General features: G+C 39.3%; 1 protein-coding gene and 1 pseudogene across 1 annotated transcript; both read left to right on the forward strand.

Moving 5' to 3' along the window:
- Positions 1-4,742: 4,742 nt before the first annotated feature.
- Positions 4,743-7,956, forward strand: LOC143870040 (receptor kinase-like protein Xa21 pseudogene; annotated as a pseudogene).
- Positions 7,957-14,035: 6,079 nt separating this feature from the next.
- LOC143864265 (uncharacterized) lies at positions 14,036-17,545 on the forward strand. Its single transcript, XM_077375178.1, has 2 exons — positions 14,036-16,742; positions 16,906-17,545. Exons 1-2 carry the CDS (start codon positions 14,036-14,038, stop codon positions 17,352-17,354), a joined length of 3,156 nt encoding a protein of 1,051 aa, XP_077231293.1. The 3' UTR covers positions 17,355-17,545.
- Positions 17,546-20,390: the final 2,845 nt, after the last annotated feature.

Consider the following 20,390-nt stretch of genomic DNA (forward strand, 5'->3'; position numbering starts at 1 on the left):
TAGTTCTCTTTCAAGGCATCATTTTTTTCCCCTCTTCCTTGAATGACAGCAACCACTTTGTATTTGTGCCCTCATCTACAACATCCCCTAAAATCAATGCCAATGGATTCTAATTCAATACAAGCAGCCCCTATTGCTAGTTGTTTCAACCCCGTCCGCCATTCATTTGCATTGTTTAGCCTCCTTTCTTGGGGTTTTGAAATACCTTGGAAGTTCTGTGTCGTCTTGGTGGAAAGTGCAAGAGGAAGCTTGTTGTCTCTGGACCCTCCATCTCATACTTGTAGTCGCCTTTGACACGACCACAATTGGTTGTCGCCGTTCCTTCTCAACCAGGAAAAAGCCTACTATTGCTTGGTCTTTGCAGCGAGAGGGTGTTCGACGGAATTCCTTAAAGAAGTTGATCCTTCCCTAGACTTGGGTATTAACTGAGTTAGTGGTTACACCTGCATCAATCTTGACCTTGCAAAGTAATTCTTGGAGATTGCGCTTAAGGTAGGTGATCCTACCCTATGTCAGTGTATTATCAAATATTTACATTTAGCTAAGTTGAAAGCTTTTTATTACAATTTTTGCATATCTACTCTCACTTGGAACTTGTTTTGGAGAAGATTCTCACTGACCGTTTTTTAGTATGTCATTCTAAATAGTTGAATGTCATTATGCATGGTATCCTTTAGTCTTGAAATGTTTTCATTCCTATACATAAAAAGCTTTATGAAGAACATGATTTTGAAAACTAGAATTCATGAAGCAACAATTTGAAAGGCACTTTGTTTACGATATGGTTTTCATAGATTGGAATGGGGGGGAGTCCCCTATGACTTGAAGCGTTTACAAAATTTATGGCACGGTATTGCAAACATTAAATTGCTTCTATCTATAATTGTATACAGTCTTGGTATGGAATGGATTCCGCCAGTAAGGTTGATCTCTGGTGGGGATCTAGTGCCCAACCTACCAGTGGGTGAGTACACTGGACGTGATCACGTAGACCGGTCAAATTTTATCTACCCGTAAGGTTGATCTCGGGCGGCCAGTAGGGAGTCCTCTGGCTATTGATATTGTGACATTGCGCGCTTTTGGACCTGTGAGTCCTGCGAACGAGTGTTCGCCTTGGGTTACGCTACTTGCCAATAAGGTTGGAAATTGGCCACAGAGAAGACTGTTAAGTATTTGATTTCCAAGTGGAAAAATGCAAAACCAAGTGTTTGAAAATATATATTCTTTGTCATTAATTTCAAAGTGGAAAACTGCATAACTGAGTGGTTGGAATTGTTTTTGTAAAAACATGTATTTTTCTTATATAGCTTATGTAGAAATGATTTTCTTGATTCTTATCAATTTCTGCATTGGCTAAATTTTATGGCATGTTACTTCTTTTCCGCACCAGCATGTTTTCGTTTTCCTATTAGCTAACTTGGATTTGAAAAGTTGGCTGGGCTGTTAGCTCATTATGTGGTTTAACAATTTTCAGATACAGAGGAGCGGCAGTAGACTTGCTGAGGAATTCAAGCACTTGGATTGGAACCTAAGACATTTCTTGCTTTCTTTCATTATTTCCAGTTTAGAAGCGTTTGTTATTTTATTGTGGATTTAGACTTTTGGACCTATATATGTATTTCGTTTGAGCTTTAATTGAGACTAAAATTTCCGCTTTTATTAGTCGCTCTAAATATTGAGAATAGTTGGTTGTGAAGAAGCCTTGCATGCTTGTGGGGGCGACCCTACCGGTGTGCGGCGGCTGTCACGTGCGCCGGACCCTGATTTTGGGTTCGGGTAGTGACATATAGTGTAATTTTAGAGATTTTAGTATGTGTTGTATATTTATGCTCTATTTTTTGGACCTTTGAACTTCCATGAATGGGATTTGCTAGAGTCCCTCACAACATGTCAGTGCAACCACAGAGGCTCACTTTTCAGCAGAATTTGTGATCATTCAGGTGGCTGCCTTGACACGCGACAGACCATCTACGAAATGCCTTTTGTGATGGACGCTTGTAAATCAATTCATGATTTTTCTAACCTTTTTGGTTTTGTTCAACCCTGTGCATTTTCATTAGTTTAATTAACCAAAACGTTAAATGATCAATTTATGGGCTGATGAAAGGGCGGTTCCCACTTGTTAATTACTAACCATTGATCTATTTTGGATCCATAGTTAATTCAATCAACTCCTAAGGTGAAAACAAATGGTTAATTTTATTGCAAAGATATAAAGCAACCAATAAGATGAACAATCACAATTACTACCTGCATCCAAGTTTTTAAATTTCGGTTTCGGAATGTGTTTCGGTCCTCATCGAAACCGAAATTTCAGGCAAATTTTGAAATTCCTTTCTAAATCCGTTGAAATAAAAAAGGGTAATATTTTATCGTGTACATTCGGCTGAAATTTCAGGATAATATTAAATAACGATTAAAATTCAGATTTTTTAAGGATATTCCTTAAATTTCGGCCTGAATTTTCGTTAAAATTTCGAGGAATTTTGTAACGTTTCGACTTAACCCAATTTCGGTTTCGGTCGAAATTTAAAACCTTGCCTGCATCCCATGGATGGTTACGACCAAGGTTTTAAATTTCGGTTTCGGTACCGGTTTCGGTCATCTGGGAAACCGAAATTTCAGCCGAAATTTTGAAATTTCGGTCGAAATCAAGTAACCCGAATAAAAAATAATTTTATATTGGTTCCTAAATGTCGTCTGAAATTTCAAAATTTCAGCCAAAATTACGTTTATTTCCGTTGAAATTTCGAGAACAGGTAAGATTAAGGACTATTAAAAAGGGATTTGGTAGGCAATTTAATTTCAAGAGCAAATAAGATTACAGACTATTAAAAAGGGATTTGGTAGGCAATTTAATTTGGAGAGCAAATAAGATTACGGCCTATTAATAAGGGATTTGCTAGGCAATTTGACTGAAAGACACTTGAGGCAGTTTCATGGCTTATTATCGTCGCCTCAGGAAAATCAAGCATCTCACCCATATCAAAAACTAAGATGATCATTAGTATCTATTTCTTCTTCCATGTATCTATTTCTTCTTCCATCTCAAAAACTCATACCAGAAAAGAGAAGAAAATAAACGGTGTGAATATGTAAACGATCCATGGAATCTTACAGATAATCTCTAGAAGATTAATTAGGGATGATTTGTCTCTATCTCCAAGTAACATTATCATTCCTTTTTGTTGGTTTGGAGAAAATAAACCCCATCTCCATTTTCTTAGAAAAGGATGAGGGGTGGTAGGTCGGCCATTGATGAGAGAGCTTCCGCAAATTTAGGCAAAAATGGTATATGGTTATCTTTACCTTTTTTCTTAAGGTAAGAGGCTATCTTGTTACCCATATTAAACGGTTGCAAATTTAGGCCCTAAAAAACGGTATTATGAGTTATCTTTACCTTTTTTACCCGGGAAATGATATTTACGCCCCTTTTGATCACCAGGGACACCCAATGACAGTCAACGTTGCAATCAAAGCCCTTGAATATCACTTCCCTTTTGTACATCAGGCCTCCTTTTGTCATTGATACACTGACACCGGGTGTGCCTGGTGATCAAAAGGGGCGTAAATATCACTTCCCTTTTTATCCATATTAAACGGTTGCAAACAATTGCCCATCGAGACGCATGGGATACGGCTTTTTCGACCGAAATTCAGAAATTTGGGCGAAATATAGTAACGTTTTGGGTAAATGCAGTTTCGGTGTCGGTCTCCACCGAAATTTAAAACCATGGTCTTACAACAGCTTGAAAATCTATACTACATAGAGAACCCCGTCATCCCAATGAAATGTGGGTTGTTGTTTTGAGAATAATTTTTAAAGTTCCAACATACCCCTCGTGAATAGATATAAATACACAAAATAAATGAAGGAGACATTTTCATACATTAGTGCCCTTCATTCGGAGCTATCGGACCTTCGGATAGGAATCCAATGGACGCGGTTCAGATCCAACTGTTGTGCCCCATTCTTGCCCTTTAACTCTGGGACCCTTTGGATCCATTAGGTTCATTGACACCATAATAATAATGGTAAAGATTATATTGGCGGTTCAGAACCTTTTCGTTTTGATAATGACACCCTTCTCGACTAATTAGTGTGTGATCTGTGTTTCTCGCTGCCCGACTAGTCAAGTAAACGTCGTTGGGCCCCACTTAAAGTAAAATTTGTTGATATCCTAAATCATGAAAACGTGGACGGGCCCATTTAAAGTAAAATATCTGACGTGAGATGCAGTGACTCTCTATTTTTTATGGGAAAGGGTCACGAACTCACGATCCATTTCGAATCGTGTGGGGCCTCACTTAAAGTAAAATTGCTAACTGCATCCCATGGATGGTTACGACAGCTTGAAAATCTTAAGGATCCGATTATATCCCTTTTGTCGGATCCTCTTCAAATTGCTTTTCTGATTATACTTTCTGGGTCACGATCCATTCTGAGGGTCCTAGTTCAATCTTACGTTTTACTCAGGGTCAGCGGAGGGAAGATGAAAGAAGTTTTACTAATCTTTAGAAATATTTTTCCTTTCCCACTTAAAGTAAAAGGCCTAACGTGAGACATGCCAACCTAAATCATGAAACGTGGAGGGCCCATTTAATGTAAAATTTCTGACGTGAGATGCACCCATCTACTCATATCTCTCTCTCTCTCCTATAAATAGAAGGGTTTTAAGGTGAATCTGCATCTTCAACCCAGGCTTGTTTTCTTAGTGTTTTAAGGTGAATCTGCATCTTCCATGGAGCTTCCAAGTAAACTGAGCTGTAGTTTATTGCCTTCATCTGTTCTCTTTTATGTCACTCTTGTCTTGTTCCTCTTCTTATCAGTAGAGTCTTGTACTCTAGGAAACGAGACCGATCGACTAGCTTTGCTCTCCTTCAAACATGAAATAACCCACGACCCTAATGGGGCTTTAAACTCATGGAACAATTCTCTCCATTTCTGCCAATGGCTGGGAGTCACATGCGGTCGTCGCCATCCTCAAAGGGTCATTGCCTTGAAACTTGGCGATCAAGGCTTGGTCGGACCCATGTCCCCTCACATAGCAAATCTCACCTTCCTCCATAAAATCAAACTCGGAAACAATGGATTCTACGGCCAACTCCCCCCAGACATGAGTCGTCTATTCCGTTTGCGTCATCTCAATCTGAGCCTCAATTCATATGAAGGAGAAATACCAGCCAATCTGACTGCCCATTGCCCAAAGCTCGTAGGCATGGATTTAAGTTACAATAATTTTGTTGGGGGGGTTCCCAATAAGTTCCACTTGCTCTCTCAGCTCGCTTATTTAAACCTTTTTCATAACAATCTCACAGGAAACAGCCCATCCTCGCTTGGGAACCTTTCATCTCTCATCCATTTAGATCTAGGACATAATAGTTTGGAAGGAAGCATCCCGCATGAGCTCGGACGACTAACCAGCTTAGATTTCCTTCAACTCAGTGTAAATAATTTGTCAGGTATGATACCTCAACCAATTTACAATCTCTCGTCTATTTCTGCTCTCTCACTGGCAGCAAATCAGTTGCATGGAAGCCTTCCACCCGACCTGGGCCTCTCTCTCCCTAATTTACAATGGCTTCTCATGGATCTGAATCTATTCACAGGTCCCATTCCAGTCTCTTTTTCTAATGCATCACGCCTTTTACACCTTGATTTTGGTTATAATAGCTTTAGTGGACTTCTACCTATGAATTTGGGAAGCCTTCAAGATCTCAGTTTTCTTACCTTCGGACATAATCAGCTAGGAAGCAGAGGCAAATCTACCGACATGATTTTTCTCACTTCTTTAACCAATTGCTCTAGTCTAGAACTATTACAACTGGACACCAATTACTTAAGTGGTGCACTGCCCGACTCTATAGCTAATCTCTCAACTCAATTGACACGACTGACTTTAGGAAGAAACCAGATATTTGGGAGCATCCCTTCAGGTATTGAAAATCTCGTAGGTTTAAAGACACTAGGCATGGAGAAAATTTTTCTCACAGGTACTATTCCTGTTGGACTTGGAAAGCTTAACAAGCTGCAATTATTGACCTTGCACACAAATGGATTGTTCGGGCAAATTCCATCTTCCCTTGGTAACATAACTCATTTGTTAACACTCGATCTATCTAAAAATAAATTACAAGGACACATTCCACCAAGTCTTGAAAATTGTGGAAATTTGGAATCCATATATCTTTATCAAAACAGCCTGACTGGTACCATACCCAACCAAATTCTTAAGCTTTCCTCTCTATCAATGTACCTTGGATTATCATATAATTCTTTAACCGGGCCCCTTGCTTCAGAAGTAGGAAACTTAAAACAACTTGGGAGATTGTACATGTCTGGCAACAGTTTGTCTGGAGAAATTCCAGACACGTTAGGCAATTGTCTTAGTTTGGAATACCTTTATATGGATCATAACCTCTTTCAAGGAACCATTCCGTCATCATTGGGCAGTTTAAAAGGTATTCGAGAGCTAGATCTTTCACACAATAACTTGTCTGGAAAGATTCCAGAATACCTGGAAAAGTTTCGCGGCCTCGAGTATCTAAATCTATCTTTTAATGATCTTGAGGGTGAAGTACCAAAGGAAGGGATTTTTCAAAATGCAAGTGCGATTTCAGTTCACGGAAACAACAAGCTTTGTGGGGGTATCCTAGAACTACAGTTGCCAGCGTGCCCTCTCCACATTTATAACAAACGTGGAAAATCTCATTCTCTACTAGTAATAATTTCAATAGCAAGTGTGGTTTTATTTCTTATTATATTATCCTTTTTCTATATTACCTTCTATTGGAAAAGAAAGTCGGGGAAGAACCCTTTAGTAATGTCACCTTCGGTGGATCCATGCTTAAAGCTTTCCTATGCGGAGTTACTTAGAGCAACTAATGGGTTCTCTTTGGAAAATTTGGTTGGTGCTGGAAGTTATGGTTATGTTTATAAAGGATTTTTAGACCAGAACGAAACGGTTGTTGCAGTGAAGGTACTCAACCTTCAACAACACGGGGCCACTAAGAGCTTCAACACCGAATGTGAAGCCTTGAGAAACATTCGGCATCGGAATCTCATTAGGATCTTAACTTCTTGCTCAAGTATTGATTACCAAGGCAATGATTTTAAAGCTTTGGTTTTTGAGTACATGTCTAATGGGAGTTTAGAGATGTGGTTGCATCAAAGTGGCGATGGGCAACATCCATTGGTGAACTTGGCCCTTATTCAAAGGCTAAATGTAGCCATTGATGTGGCCTGCGCATTGGATTATCTTCATCACCATAGACAAACACCACTTGTTCATGGTGATTTAAAACCGAGCAATGTTCTTCTTGATGATGACATGAATGCCCATGTGGGGGATTTTGGGTTAGCAAGGTTTATTTTTGAAGACACTGCTAATCACTCTAACAATCAAAGTAGCTCGCTGACAATAAAGGGGTCTATTGGATATGTTGCTCCAGGTAAATGACTTTGTCAATATTTTTTATTCTTTATTATTATATTATAAGATTTTAAATTTTTTAATAGCTTGATTATAGGATGAAGTTTTATTTGGCAACATCTCATAGTTTCTTTCTAACAAGATCAAAGGTTTGGTTTTTGTATTCATGTTTAAATGGAAAGAATATGGTATGGGTGGAAAGAGATCTACACATGGAGACGTGTATAGTTATGGAATCTTGCTGTTAGAGATGTTCGCAGGGAAAGCTCCTACCAATAACTTGTTTTTAGATGGCCTAACTCTCGACCAGTTCATTAGGATTTCGCTGCCAGATCGAGTGATCGAGATTACAGACCCACAGTTGATCTCAGAAGAAGTCCAAGTTGTCAACAATAATAACAATGAAAATCATACCATTATGAAAAATAGAATGCATGACTGTGTGGTTTCAATGTTCAGAATCGGTGTCTCTTGTTGTGCAGAATCACCAACAGATCGAATGCAGATGGGTAACTTTACGTGAGGGTTCATCTTATCTTAGCAATAACTAAGGTATTGATTGAAGTCGAATGGTTCAATGACAAGAATCGTTGGAAACATTTTCTCATACCCTCATTATGAGATATGCAACTTTAATGTGACGATGTTTATGTCATGCATTTATGTTGATTTTCACCTCCATTTGTTTGTATTCTCTTGAAAATTCCAGCTCTCTTCTTTGTTTGTTCTTGAAAATAAAGTGGTATTGAGGAAATAGACAAACAAACAATGCTGCTGAAGGGGGTTGAAACATCATTTTCCTTTTGAGGATGCTATAAAGTCCATCACTTGGCCAAGTGGGTCTTTCCTCACTGTAGTACTTCAGTGGATTTAGCTTCGTTGATCGTTTAGTTCAATGTTAATTGAGGTTTTTTCTGTAAAATAAAATTTTAATATTTATCAGTCTTTATTCCTCGTACCGAGGGCCTCATTTCAAAAAAGTACGCTTAAGTTATGATTGATTTTGGGAAATGTTATCAGCACTACTATATTTTGATGATCACACTCCTCACTTTATTAAAAGTACGATATGGCCCGCACTTTAGTGATCAAAACCGTCCATTGGATGGGCCACGGTCTAAATAGGTTGTGCCCCAAAAATCATTTCCATATATAGGTTGATCCTAACCCTCCGATCTGTAGAGGGACTGATCCTAATCCTCTACAGATCGGAGGGTTAGGATCAACCAATGGAAATAATTTTTGGGACATAACCTGTAGAATAAAAAGAGTCACGGTGGTCATAATGTTGACATCTGGTGAAAGTCTCATAAGAAACCCAGACAGAACAATACAAAGAAAAAAACAGTGCTTTTATTTGTTAATGAAATTTTATTTAACTAAACACATAAGAAACCAACCCATAAGAAAAAGAAAAAGGAGGTGAAAGAGTCCAAAAGAGGGGTTTCTTGTGTTGTTAGGGAAGGAATGGTGAGGAGACAAAAAGGGGTTTGGGTCACATGCTAGCGGGAATCTTCTTGAGTAAGGCAAATGTAGTGGATGGGTCTCATATATGACTGCAAAGATTGGAGTGCCATTATTGAAGCAAGGGGGTGTGCATATCAACGATTAGTTTTTTTATCAGAAAAGTAAATGCAGGATAAGATCTTAAACATACCACGATCAGGCAGGGAGAGCGATAAGATCCCATTTTACGCTCAAAAGAAAAAAGGCAAAGGGCAATGTTGCTATCGGAAGTTCTTACTGTGAGAAGCGCATGAGAAGCATGGCTTTGGCTTCACCCACATGATACGGGCATGATCTGAGTGAAAATTACTCGGTACGAATATTCTTAACCATTTTATTCTTGAACTTGAATATAAGTCATTGAAAATTTAATTAGGGCCCGTCTGGATACCTCATATTTTGTATTTAGATTTGGAATTGAGTTTTGAATACAAAATGAATAGATCCGCCAGCTCATGTTGAGGGAACCAGAGAGTGAAGGGGTACTTCCTACTAGAGGGGAGAGGTTGATGAGCAAAGAGGGTGAAAGAAACTGCCAGATCTGTAGATTTCCTATTACTTATTTTCACAGTATATTTGGAAATCTGATTTTTTCCACCATCAGCCGCTAAATTGGAAATCCAAAAATTTGATTCGGATAAAATTCACAATGCAAAAAGTGCTGCAATGATGAGAAATCCAAATCAAAATCTTCTCGGCATCCAAACGGGCCCTTAATGAATAATTGGCACCCATGAAAAAAAAAGTCCATCAAATATTAGTAGAGCTAGTTGAGGAATTGGAAGGGGGGCATTCAAACGGGCCCTTAGGGTCACCCATGAAAAAAAATAGTCCATGGAATATTAGTGGGCCAGTTGAGGAATTTGGGGGTGGGTGAATACTGAATAGTGTGTTTTTTACTGTTTTCAGAGATTTCGCATGCTCTCTCTACTCCTATCCCCTCAAATCTCTCTCCCCTCCCTGCTGCCCTTCATTCTGAGCTCCTCTCTCAGAATTGGACCCACGAATATTCCATGGAAGAAATTTTCATGGCTACCAAACATCCCCTTGGTATTTTTCAAGTGAAATGGCATCCGTACTCTGACTTTAATAAGAGGTAACCCTATATTTTTTTGACGTTGTTCTAATCTATACTACATAGAGGAATGCTAAACTTAAGGACACCATTTCGAAACCTAGCTCAATGGCCCCTCATGAGGTCCACACCAGTCAACCGTATTTAAAGCTGCACAGAAAAAAAATGCAAAAACTACGCCACTCAACCGCATTTAAAGCTGCATAGAAAAAATGCAAAAAGTGAAGGAAATATTAATGCGGTTGAGTGGCATGGATCCAATGGGATATCCTTGTGACTGGGTTTTTGCAAGAGCATCCTTCAATTTAGCATTCCTCATATACAAGCGAAAGGCCCCCCTACTTTTAAGGGGTTAATTAAAGGGCGCTGATATTCTCCACCCCGCTGATATTCTCTACAAAGTGGCAATAGTATAATGCCTATTTTGGACTATCCTAAAACAACCGTATCTTTCTCTTTAACCCTCATGTCTTTTTTTGAAATTTTGATATTGACACCCCCATAAATAGTCAATTTTGCCCCATGTCGGTTTGGCACAATATAGCCACCATTTAAATTGCGCCACCTGTCCAATATGCCTTCATGACAAAAAAAACCTCTATTTTCCAATTAAACTAGTTTGCAGTCCCGTGGGATAGTTTGCAGTCCCGTGGGATGCACGTGGCGACCCAAAAAAAGAAGCTTTAGAACTTTCTTAATTTCTAAAAATAGCTTTTATAAAGCTTTAGAAAAATCATGCTTTTGATAAAATCCAATATGATCTTGATAAAATCCGGATTAGTTTTAATCAACCCTTATTTTAGGGGATTTTTCCATTCCCTGATTTTAGGCTTTTTGTCAATTCCAATATTATATGCATTTTACATTCCGGGTGCCACATCACCTTATCACGTTGTTACATTCTTTTATTGTAGGCGTTTTGTCAATTCTAAGATAAGGAGCGTTTTAAAATCCGGGTGTCACATCCCCTTAACACGTTTTCCAATTTCATTAATTAAAGTTACATGTGTTAGAGGAAACGTGTGAAAATTTTAATTCAAGTTTCGTGGGTCCCACTGCATTCGTGTGAAAATGTTAATTCAAGTTTCGTGGGTCCCACTGCATTCATAATATAAAAAGGTAGTAATTAATTTTGGGAAGCTATGGGTGTGACACGTGGCACCACCTCAGCTTCTCACATTCAGCTTTACTTATACTAGCAAAAAACCCGTGCGATGCACGGGCCGACAAAGAATTATACATACCACATCATAGGTTGATCTAAACCTTCCATGTGATGAAACACAACATAAATATGTTGTGCCCGTAAAATAATTTCCATATGCTGATCCTAGCCCTCCAATCTATAGAGGTTTCGTTAATTATTGTTCCTCTTAAGGTGCCCAGAATTCGTCAATATTTTTACAGGTGTCCTGCATTCGTAATATCAAACTTTTTTGTAATTTGACCTGCACATAGTGAATAAGGAAAAGTAGTTCCTGATTTCCAACCTGACTGGGTTCAACCCGACCCAACCCGATTTGCAATTTACTCAACCCAACCAACCTGATTTCCAATTCAGGTTGGGTTGGGTCTGGTTGACCCGATTTGATATGGTACCAATTATTAACTACCTCAACTCAAGCCGAGTTGTTTTGGATTTTGAGAACCAATAGTGAGTTACCAATAATTAGTTTTTAACTCACAATCGGTTCTCAAAATCCAAACCAAACAGGGCTAACACTCAACAAAGGGAAATGTTATCCGCACTACTATATTTGGATGATCGCACTCCTCACTTTATTACAGTATGGTATGGCCCGCACCATAGGATTATCCAAACCGTCCATTGTGGACTGTGAAGACTATTTCAATGTTGAAAAAGAAAAACGCTTCCTGCTTTTCTGGGCTTAGCATACATTGTAATAAGAGAATTGGATATGCTCGTCTCATGTTCAAGTCCCAACTTGATCGTCTACACGTGGACTTCTAACTTCTTGACCATGCTTTAGAGTTGAGGCGGCAGATATAGTGCTAGGGATGCTAAGAAATGTTATGATTTTGGTATTACACACGATTCTGACATGACTAGTCCATGGAATAAATCTATGGCAGTTTTGCTACAACCATTCTGTTCATATCCTGGGACACGTGTAATCAAATGAAACTACATTCTTTGGGGATATCATCTAGAACATTTTGTTTGCATCTTTTAAATTCCCACACTTAGTATAAAATGTAACGAGAGAAATCCCCATAGTCGTCCTGTCGAGTGTTAGGTACCTTATCGATATGCCAAAAGCTCAAGAGCTGATGAAACGCGTTAGGCAAGGCCCTTTAAACCTGTCCCATACCAGGCTGGGTCCCACCCAGTCTCATACCAAGGCGGGCCCCCATTCAGGACTGTAACATACCACCACGCTTCCGAATCCGCCGTCCTTGGTGGCCCACTTTGTGACGGCTTTCACTCTGGCCTTTTTTCCAGAACTTCACTCTGGCGGCTTTCACTCTAGTTTTTTTTTTACTAGGTAGTCCTCTCCACAGGTCACCCCTTCCGTGACTCGAACACGGGACGTAGTGGCTGCTCTGATACCAAATGTTAGGTACCTTACCGATACGCCAAAAGCTCCAAAGCTGATGGAACGCATTAGGCAAGGCCCTTTAAACCTGTCCCATACCAGGCTGGGTCCCACCCAGTCCCATACCAAGGCGGCCCCCCACTCAGGACCGTAACATCGAGCAGTCCATCTTTGATGATTTTTCCCTATATTATCCTCCCATATTGCTCCAACAGAAGTACAAGCATTAAGCGTGCTAATATAAGTGGGTTCTGTTGAACGAACAAGTCCTACGCAGAGCATGTCTGAAAACAATTGAAGTCTTCCCTCCAATTCCCATTTGAAACATTAGAGGCTATGATCGAATTCCATGTCAGAATGTCCTCTTGCAAAGGGGGAAAAACCTCGCAGAAAATCCTCCGAGTGTCATACAAGAATTCGCATTCTGAGTACATGGTTATGATTATGAGGGAAGTCCACTCACCAATAACTGATGCAAAACCAGCCCTTACAGACCAACCACGGAGCTGTTTGCCGACCCATACACTGGACACGGTTCCAGTTTCAGTATTGTGCCTAAATTCAACCCATTATTTTTCCAAAACGGAATCCCGTTTTCAGAGTATTAATGTTACTCTTTCTAAACCGTTCAGTTCCTACTTTTAGCTATAGACATATTGACTTGACTAATTAGTGTGTGGTCACAAAGTGTCATTTTCTGTCTAGTTGAATTCGAAAGAGACAACATCCATTCCAGGACGGCAGGACCATCCCTTTGACTGAGTCAAGTGAACGGCCCCACTTTAAGTAAAATTTCTAACGACGATGGGATAATCCTAGCCGTCCATTTGATGGGCTTTAAATGATTTGTAGAAAATAAAAATGATTAACAGCCAACATTAATCGGTAGAAGTCTCATACAGAGGGCTACGATCATTCCGATCAGATGGCTAGGATCGTTCTGATCAAGAGTCCACATTCAGCCGTTAGATTCCTATATGGATGGCTAAACTGATTATTTGACTGTAAATTGCGTGCAATTTTGAGTCCGATAGTCGGTTCTGGACTCAAAATCAATTCTCAAAATCCAAACAGAACAGGTTAGGAAGTATTAGGTAGTAATGGGCAAAAGTTATGGATCCTATTCAGCTCCTTTTTCTTCCTTTAATGTATTTATGACTGCTCATTTTACACTAGAAGGGCGTTGCTCAGTGAAGAAAATGGGATGAATATTTCATTTCCCCTAGAATAATGGTGTGTTGGGCAATCAGACAAATAGAAATGATAATAATGCCCAACTACCGGTCGAATCGGACAGATAGATATGATAATAATGCCCATCTCTCTCTCTCTCTCTCTCTCTACCCCCTACGCACCCCCCCCCCCCCCCCCCCCCCCTCTATAAATAGAAACCTTTGAAGGTGATTCTGCATCTTCAACCCAGGCTTGTTTTCTTAGAGTTTTAGACTTTCTCTTCACTTTCCATGGAGCTTCCAAGTAAACTGAGTTGTAGGTTGTTGTATCCATCATTTCTCTATCATGTCACCCTCCTCTCTCTACTCTTATCTGCAGAATCTGGCACTCTAGGAAACGAAACCGATCGATTATCTTTGCTCGCCTTCAAACATGAAATAACCCATGATCCTAATGGGGCTTTGACCTCATGGAACAATTCTCTCCATTTCTGCCAATGGCTGGGAGTCACATGCGGTCGTCGCCATCCTCAAAGGGTCATTGCCTTGAACCTTGGCGATCAAGGCCTGGTCGGACCCATGTCCCCTCACATAGCAAATCTCACCTTCCTCCATGAAATCCGCTTTGGAAACAATGGATTCTACGGCCAACTCCCCCAAGACATGAGTCGTCTATTCCGTTTGCGTTCTCTCAATCTGAGCCTCAATTCATATGAAGGAGAAATACCAGCCAATCTGACTGCCCACTGCCCAAAACTCATGTCCTTGAATTTAAGTAACAATAATTTTGTTGGGAGAGTTCCCAACAAGTTCCACCCCCTCTCTCGGCTCGCTTATTTAAACCTCAGACATAACAATCTCACAGGAAACATCCCATACTCTCTTGGGAACCTTTCACCTCTCATCCATTTAGATCTAGGAGTTAATAGTTTGGAAGGAAGCATCCCGCATGAGCTCGGACGACTAACCAGCTTAGAAGTCCTTCAACTCAGTGCAAATAATTTGTCTGGTATGATTCCTCAACCAATTTACAATCTCTCGTCTATTTTTGCTCTCTCTCTGGCAGATAATAAGTTGCATGGAAGCATTCCACCCGACCTGGGCCTCTCTCTCCCTAATTTATATGTGCTTCTCATTGATCTAAACCTATTCACAGGACCCATTCCAGTCTCATTATCTAATGCCTCACGACTTTCAATGGTTGATTTTGGTAGGAATAGCTTTAGTGGATTCCTACCTATGAATTTGGGAAGCCTTCAAGATCTCTATTATATTAGCTTCGGACATAATCAGCTAGGAAGCAGAGGCAAATCCAACGACATGACTTTCCTCACTTCTTTAACCAATTGCTCTGGTCTACAAGAATTATTTCTGAGCACAAATTACTTAGGTGGTGCACTGCCCAGCTCTATCGCTAATCTCTCAACTCAACTGACACGACTGAGTTTAGGAAGAAACCAGATATTTGGGAGCATCCCTTCAAGTATTGAAAATCTCGTAGGTTTAATGGAACTGGGCATGGAGACGAATTTTCTCATGGGAACTATTCCTTTCGGAATTGGAAAGCTTAACAAGCTGCAATTATTGAGCCTTCACACAAATGGACTGTTCGGTCAAATTCCATCTTCCCTTGGCAACATAACTCATTTGTTACTACTCGATTTATCTGAGAATAAATTACTGGGAAGCATTCCATCAAGTCTAGGAAACTGTGGATATTTAGAAGGAGTAATCCTTCGTCAAAATAGCCTCAGTGGTACCATACCCACACAAATTCTGAAGCTTTCCTCACTATCAAGAGACCTTGACTTATCACATAATTCTTTCACAGGGTCCCTTGATTCAGAAGTACGAAACTTGAAACAACTTGGGAAATTAGACATTTCTTATAATAGTTTATCAAGTGAAATTCCTAGTACATTAGGAACTTGTCATAGTTTGGAATACTTACACATGGATCATAACCAATTTCAAGGAACCATTTCTTCATCATTGGCCAATTTAAAAGGTATTCGAGAGCTAGATCTTTCACACAATAACTTGTCTGGAAAGATTCCAGAATACATGGAAAAGTTTCACTCCCTGGAGTATCTAAATCTGTCTTTTAATGATCTTGAGGGTGAAGTACCAAAGGAAGGCATTTTTAGAAATGCAAGTGCGGTTTCAGTTCATGGAAACAACAACCTTTGTGGGGGTATCCTAGAACTACAACTGCCAGCATGCCCTGTCCAAGTTTATCATAAACGTGGAATAAGTCATTCTCTGAGAGTAATAATTTCAACAGTCAGTGTGGCTTTATTCCTTATTATACTATGTTGTTTCTTTGCTACCTTCTATTGGAAAAGAAAGTCGAGAAAGAATACTTCTGTTTCGTCGCCTTTGGAGGATCGATATTTAAAGCTTTCTTATGCGGAGTTACTTAGGGCAACTAATGGGTTCTCTTTGGAAAATTTGATTGGTGCTGGAAGTTACGGTTCTGTTTATAAAGGATTTTTAGACCACAATGAAATGATTGTTGCAGTGAAGGTACTCAACCTTGAACAACACGGGGCTATTAAGAGCTTCAATGCCGAATGTGAAGCCTTAAGAAACATTCGGCATCGGAATCTCATTAAAATCTTTACTTCTTGCTCAAGTATTGATTACCGAGGCAATGATTTTAAAGCTTTGGTTTTTGAATACATGCCTAATGGGAGTCTAGAAAAGTGGTTGCATCAAAGTGGAGATGGGCAACATCCATTGGTGAACTTGACCCTTATTCAAAGGCTAAATGTAGCCATTGATGTGGCCTGTGCATTGGATTATCTTCATCACGATGGACAAATACCACTTGTTCATGGTGATTTAAAACCGAGCAATGTTCTTCTTGATGATGACATGAATGCCCATGTGGGGGATTTTGGGTTAGCAAGGTTTATTATAGAAGACACTGCTAATCACTCTAACAATCAAAGTAGCTCGCTGACAATAAAGGGGTCTATTGGATATGTTGCTCCAGGTAAATGACTTTATCAATATTTTTTATTCTTTATTATTATCTTATAAGATTTTAAAATTTTCATTAGCTTGATTATAGGATGAAGTTTTATTTGGCAACATCTCATAGTTTCTTTCTAACAAGATCAACGGTTTGATTTTTGTATTCATGTTTCAATGGAAAGAATATGGTATGGGTGGAAAGAGATCTACACATGGAGACGTGTATAGTTTTGGAATCTTGTTGCTGGAGATGTTTACAGGAAAAGCTCCCACCAATAACTTGTTTACCGATGGCCTAACTCTCGACCAATTCGCTAAGATGACGCTTCCAGATCGAGTGATCGAAATTACAGACCCACAATTGATCTCCGAAGAAGTCCAAGTTGTCAACAATAATAACAATGAAAATCATACCATTATGAAAAATAGAATGCATGACTGTGTGGTCTCAATGTTCAGAATCGGTGTCTCTTGTTGTGCAGAATCACCAAGAGATCGAATGCAGATGGGTGATGTTGTCAGAGAATTGCATGTGATCAAAAACTTATATCATGGAATTGGCATCCATCGAGACAGGAAAAATAGGATGCCAACTCTACGTGAGGGTTCATCTTATCTTAGCAACAACTAAGGTATTGATTGCAGTTAAATGGTTCGATGACAAGAATTGGTGGAAACATGTTCTCATACCCTCATCATGAGATATGCAACTTTAATGTGAGGGTGTTTATGTCATGCATTTATGTTGATTTTCACCTCCATTTGTTTGTATTCTCTTGAAAATTCCAGCTTTCTTCTTTCTTTGTTCTTGAAAATAAAGTGATAGTGAGGAAATAGACAAACAAACAATGTTGCTGAAGGGGGTTGAAATATCATTTCCCTTTTGAGAATGCTATAAAGTCCATCACTTGGCATAGTGGGCCTTTCCTCATTGATTGTTTAGCTTCGTTGATTGTTTAATTCGATGTTAATTTAGGTTTATTCTGTAAAATAAAATTTTAATAATATCAGTCTTTATTCTTCGTACCGAGGGCCTCATTTCAAAAAAGTACGCTTAAGTTATGATTGATTTTGGGAAATGTTATCAGCACTACTGTATTTTGATGATCGCACTCTTCACTTTATTAAAAGTAAGGTATGGCCTGCACCATAGGATGATCCAAACCATCGATTGGATGGGCCACAGCCTAAATAGGTTGTGCCCCAAAAATCCTTTCCATATATATCGGTTGTTCCTAACCCTAGCTCGGATCTGTAAAGGATTAGGATAAAACAGTCCCTCTACAGATCGGAGGGTTAGGATCAACATATGGAAATAATTTTTGGGGCACAACCTATAGAAAAAAAGAGAGTCACGGTGGTCATAATGTTGCCATCTGGTGAAAGTCTCATAAGAAACCAAGACAGAACAATACAGAAAAAAAAATCAGTGCTCCAATTTGTTAATGAAACTTTATTTTTAAGTAGACATACGGAACCAACCCATAAGAAAAGGAAAAAGGAGGTGAAAGAGTCCAAAAGAGGGTTTGTTGTGTTGTTAGGGAAGGTATTGGTGGAGACAAAAAGGGATGTTGGGTCACATGCTAGCGGGAATCTTCTTGAGTAAGGCAAACGTAGGGCGTGGGTCTCATTCATATTCATATGTGCAAAGATTGAAGTGCCATTATTGAAACAAGGGAGTGTGGATATCAACTATCAGTGTGGATATGCTCTTAAGTCTCTCTCCCCTCCCTTCTGCCCTTCATTCTCAGCAGAATTTGGACCCGCAAATATTCCATGGAAGAAATTTTCATGGCTGCCAAACATCTCCTTGGTATTTTTCAAGGGAAATGGCATCCCTACTCTCTTTTTTAATAAGTGTAACCCTTTATTTGTTTTATGTTGTTCTAATCTATACTACATAGAGGAATGCTAAACTGAAGGACATCCTTGCAAACCCTAGCTTAATGGCTCTTCATTGGGTCCACGCCACTCAACCACATTTAAAGCTGCATAGAAAAAATGCAGAAACGGAAGGAAAGATTAATGCGGTTGAGTGCAATGGGTCCAATAGGATGTCCTCGTGACTGGGTTTTTGCAAGAGCATACTTCAATTTAGCATTCCTCATATATGAGTGAAAGTCCCCCTCTTACCTTTTAAGGGGCTAATTAAAATCAATTTCCAAAGTTTGGTGAAAGAGGGTTTTACCTACCCATCCTTTCACTTCCTAATAAAATCCTAAACTATCTTGGAAACTGCTAGTATATAATTTGATGTTGAACAAATCAAGTAGAAAATGTTTTATGAGCCATGGTTGTTAAATCTCTTTCTCGAAGCCACTTTTTTAGCCGCACGGGTGCAACGTGGGTGCGATCGGATCAGTTGATCTGAATGCCGACTACAAGTCTAACCCATTGTGGTTGGTCTCTCCTTGATCAATCAAGCCTAGTGCTCAACTGGTTAAGGTTTTTCTTCAACCTTGAGGTCGGAGGTTCAATCCCAACTTACCAACTTTAAAAATCTAAACTTTTCTTTTCGTTTTTTTAGCCTTATTTCTTATAAACAAGAGACCATTCAGGGAACCAAGATCATGTGTGTCACCAATCTTAATTAATCTTGACAATGATCTGCCTCGATGAATTCAACCACATTGGGGCTGTTTGGAAGTAGGGAAATTTTTAGGGATATTTTCAAGGAAAGTGAGTTTTTCAACTGCAAACTTACTAGATAATGTTTTTTCATGAAAATTTTCATAAAGAACTAAATTTTTCATGAAGAACTAAATAAAGAACTAGTGTGTAGACTAGTGTGTAGAAACTCTTTTCTCTTTCATAGAACAAAAAAATAAAAAAACTAACAGGTGGCCCCACCTAGATCAAACAATTTTCCAATTAAATGAGAACGACACCACAACTTTTGTACGGTAGAAGTACCACCCCTACCGTTTTGTTGCAGGAAAATCTCTTTTTGTCATTTTCTGTCTAGTTGAATTCGAAAGAGACAACATCCATTTCAGGACGGCAGGATCATCCCTCTGACTAAGTCAAGCACTTTAAGTAAAATTTCTAACTTGAGATAGGGTGACTCCGAGATGTATGCCTATATATTGCGGATTGGATGATGCTACAAAAATGGACCGATGGGTTAATCGTAGCCGTCCATTTGATGGGCTTTAAATGATTTGTAGAAAAGGAAAAAGATTAACCGCCAACATTAATCGGTAGTAGTCTCATACAGAGGGCTACGATCATTCTGATCAGCGGTCCACATTCGGCCGGTAGAAGTCTAATACAGATGGCTAGGATCCACATTCGGCCGGTAAAAGTCTAATACAGATGGCTAGGATCGTTCTGATCAACGGTCCACATTCACCTGGTAGATTCCTATATGGATGGCTAAAGTAAACTGATTATTTGAATGTAAATTGCGTTTAATTTTTAGTTCAATGGTCAGTTTTGGACTCAAAATCAATTCTCAAAATCCAAATAGAACAGGTTGGAAAGATTAGGTAGTGATGAGCAAAAGTCATGGATCCTATTCAGCTCCTTTTTCTTCCCCGGGCCACCCCCTTTAGTGTATTTATGACTGCTCATTTTACTCTAGAAGGGCGTTCCTCAGTGAAGAAAATGGGATGAATATATCATTTCCCCTAGAACAATGGTCTGTTGGGCAATCAAACAAATAGAT

This window comes from Tasmannia lanceolata, unplaced genomic scaffold (genome assembly GCF_043159265.1).
Source record: "Tasmannia lanceolata isolate RefF3 unplaced genomic scaffold, GAP_Taslan_0.1 ptg000003l, whole genome shotgun sequence".
NCBI classification, from domain to species: Eukaryota; Viridiplantae; Streptophyta; class Magnoliopsida; order Canellales; family Winteraceae; genus Tasmannia; species Tasmannia lanceolata.

Coding starts and splice junctions, on each gene's coding strand:
- LOC143864265 (XM_077375178.1), top strand. CDS start 14,036: ATGGAGCTTCCAAGTAAACTGAGTTGTAGGTTGTTGTATCCATCATTT. Junction 16,743..16,905: donor TATTGGATATGTTGCTCCAG/GTAAATGACTTT, acceptor TTCAATGGAAAG/AATATGGTATGGGTGGAAAG.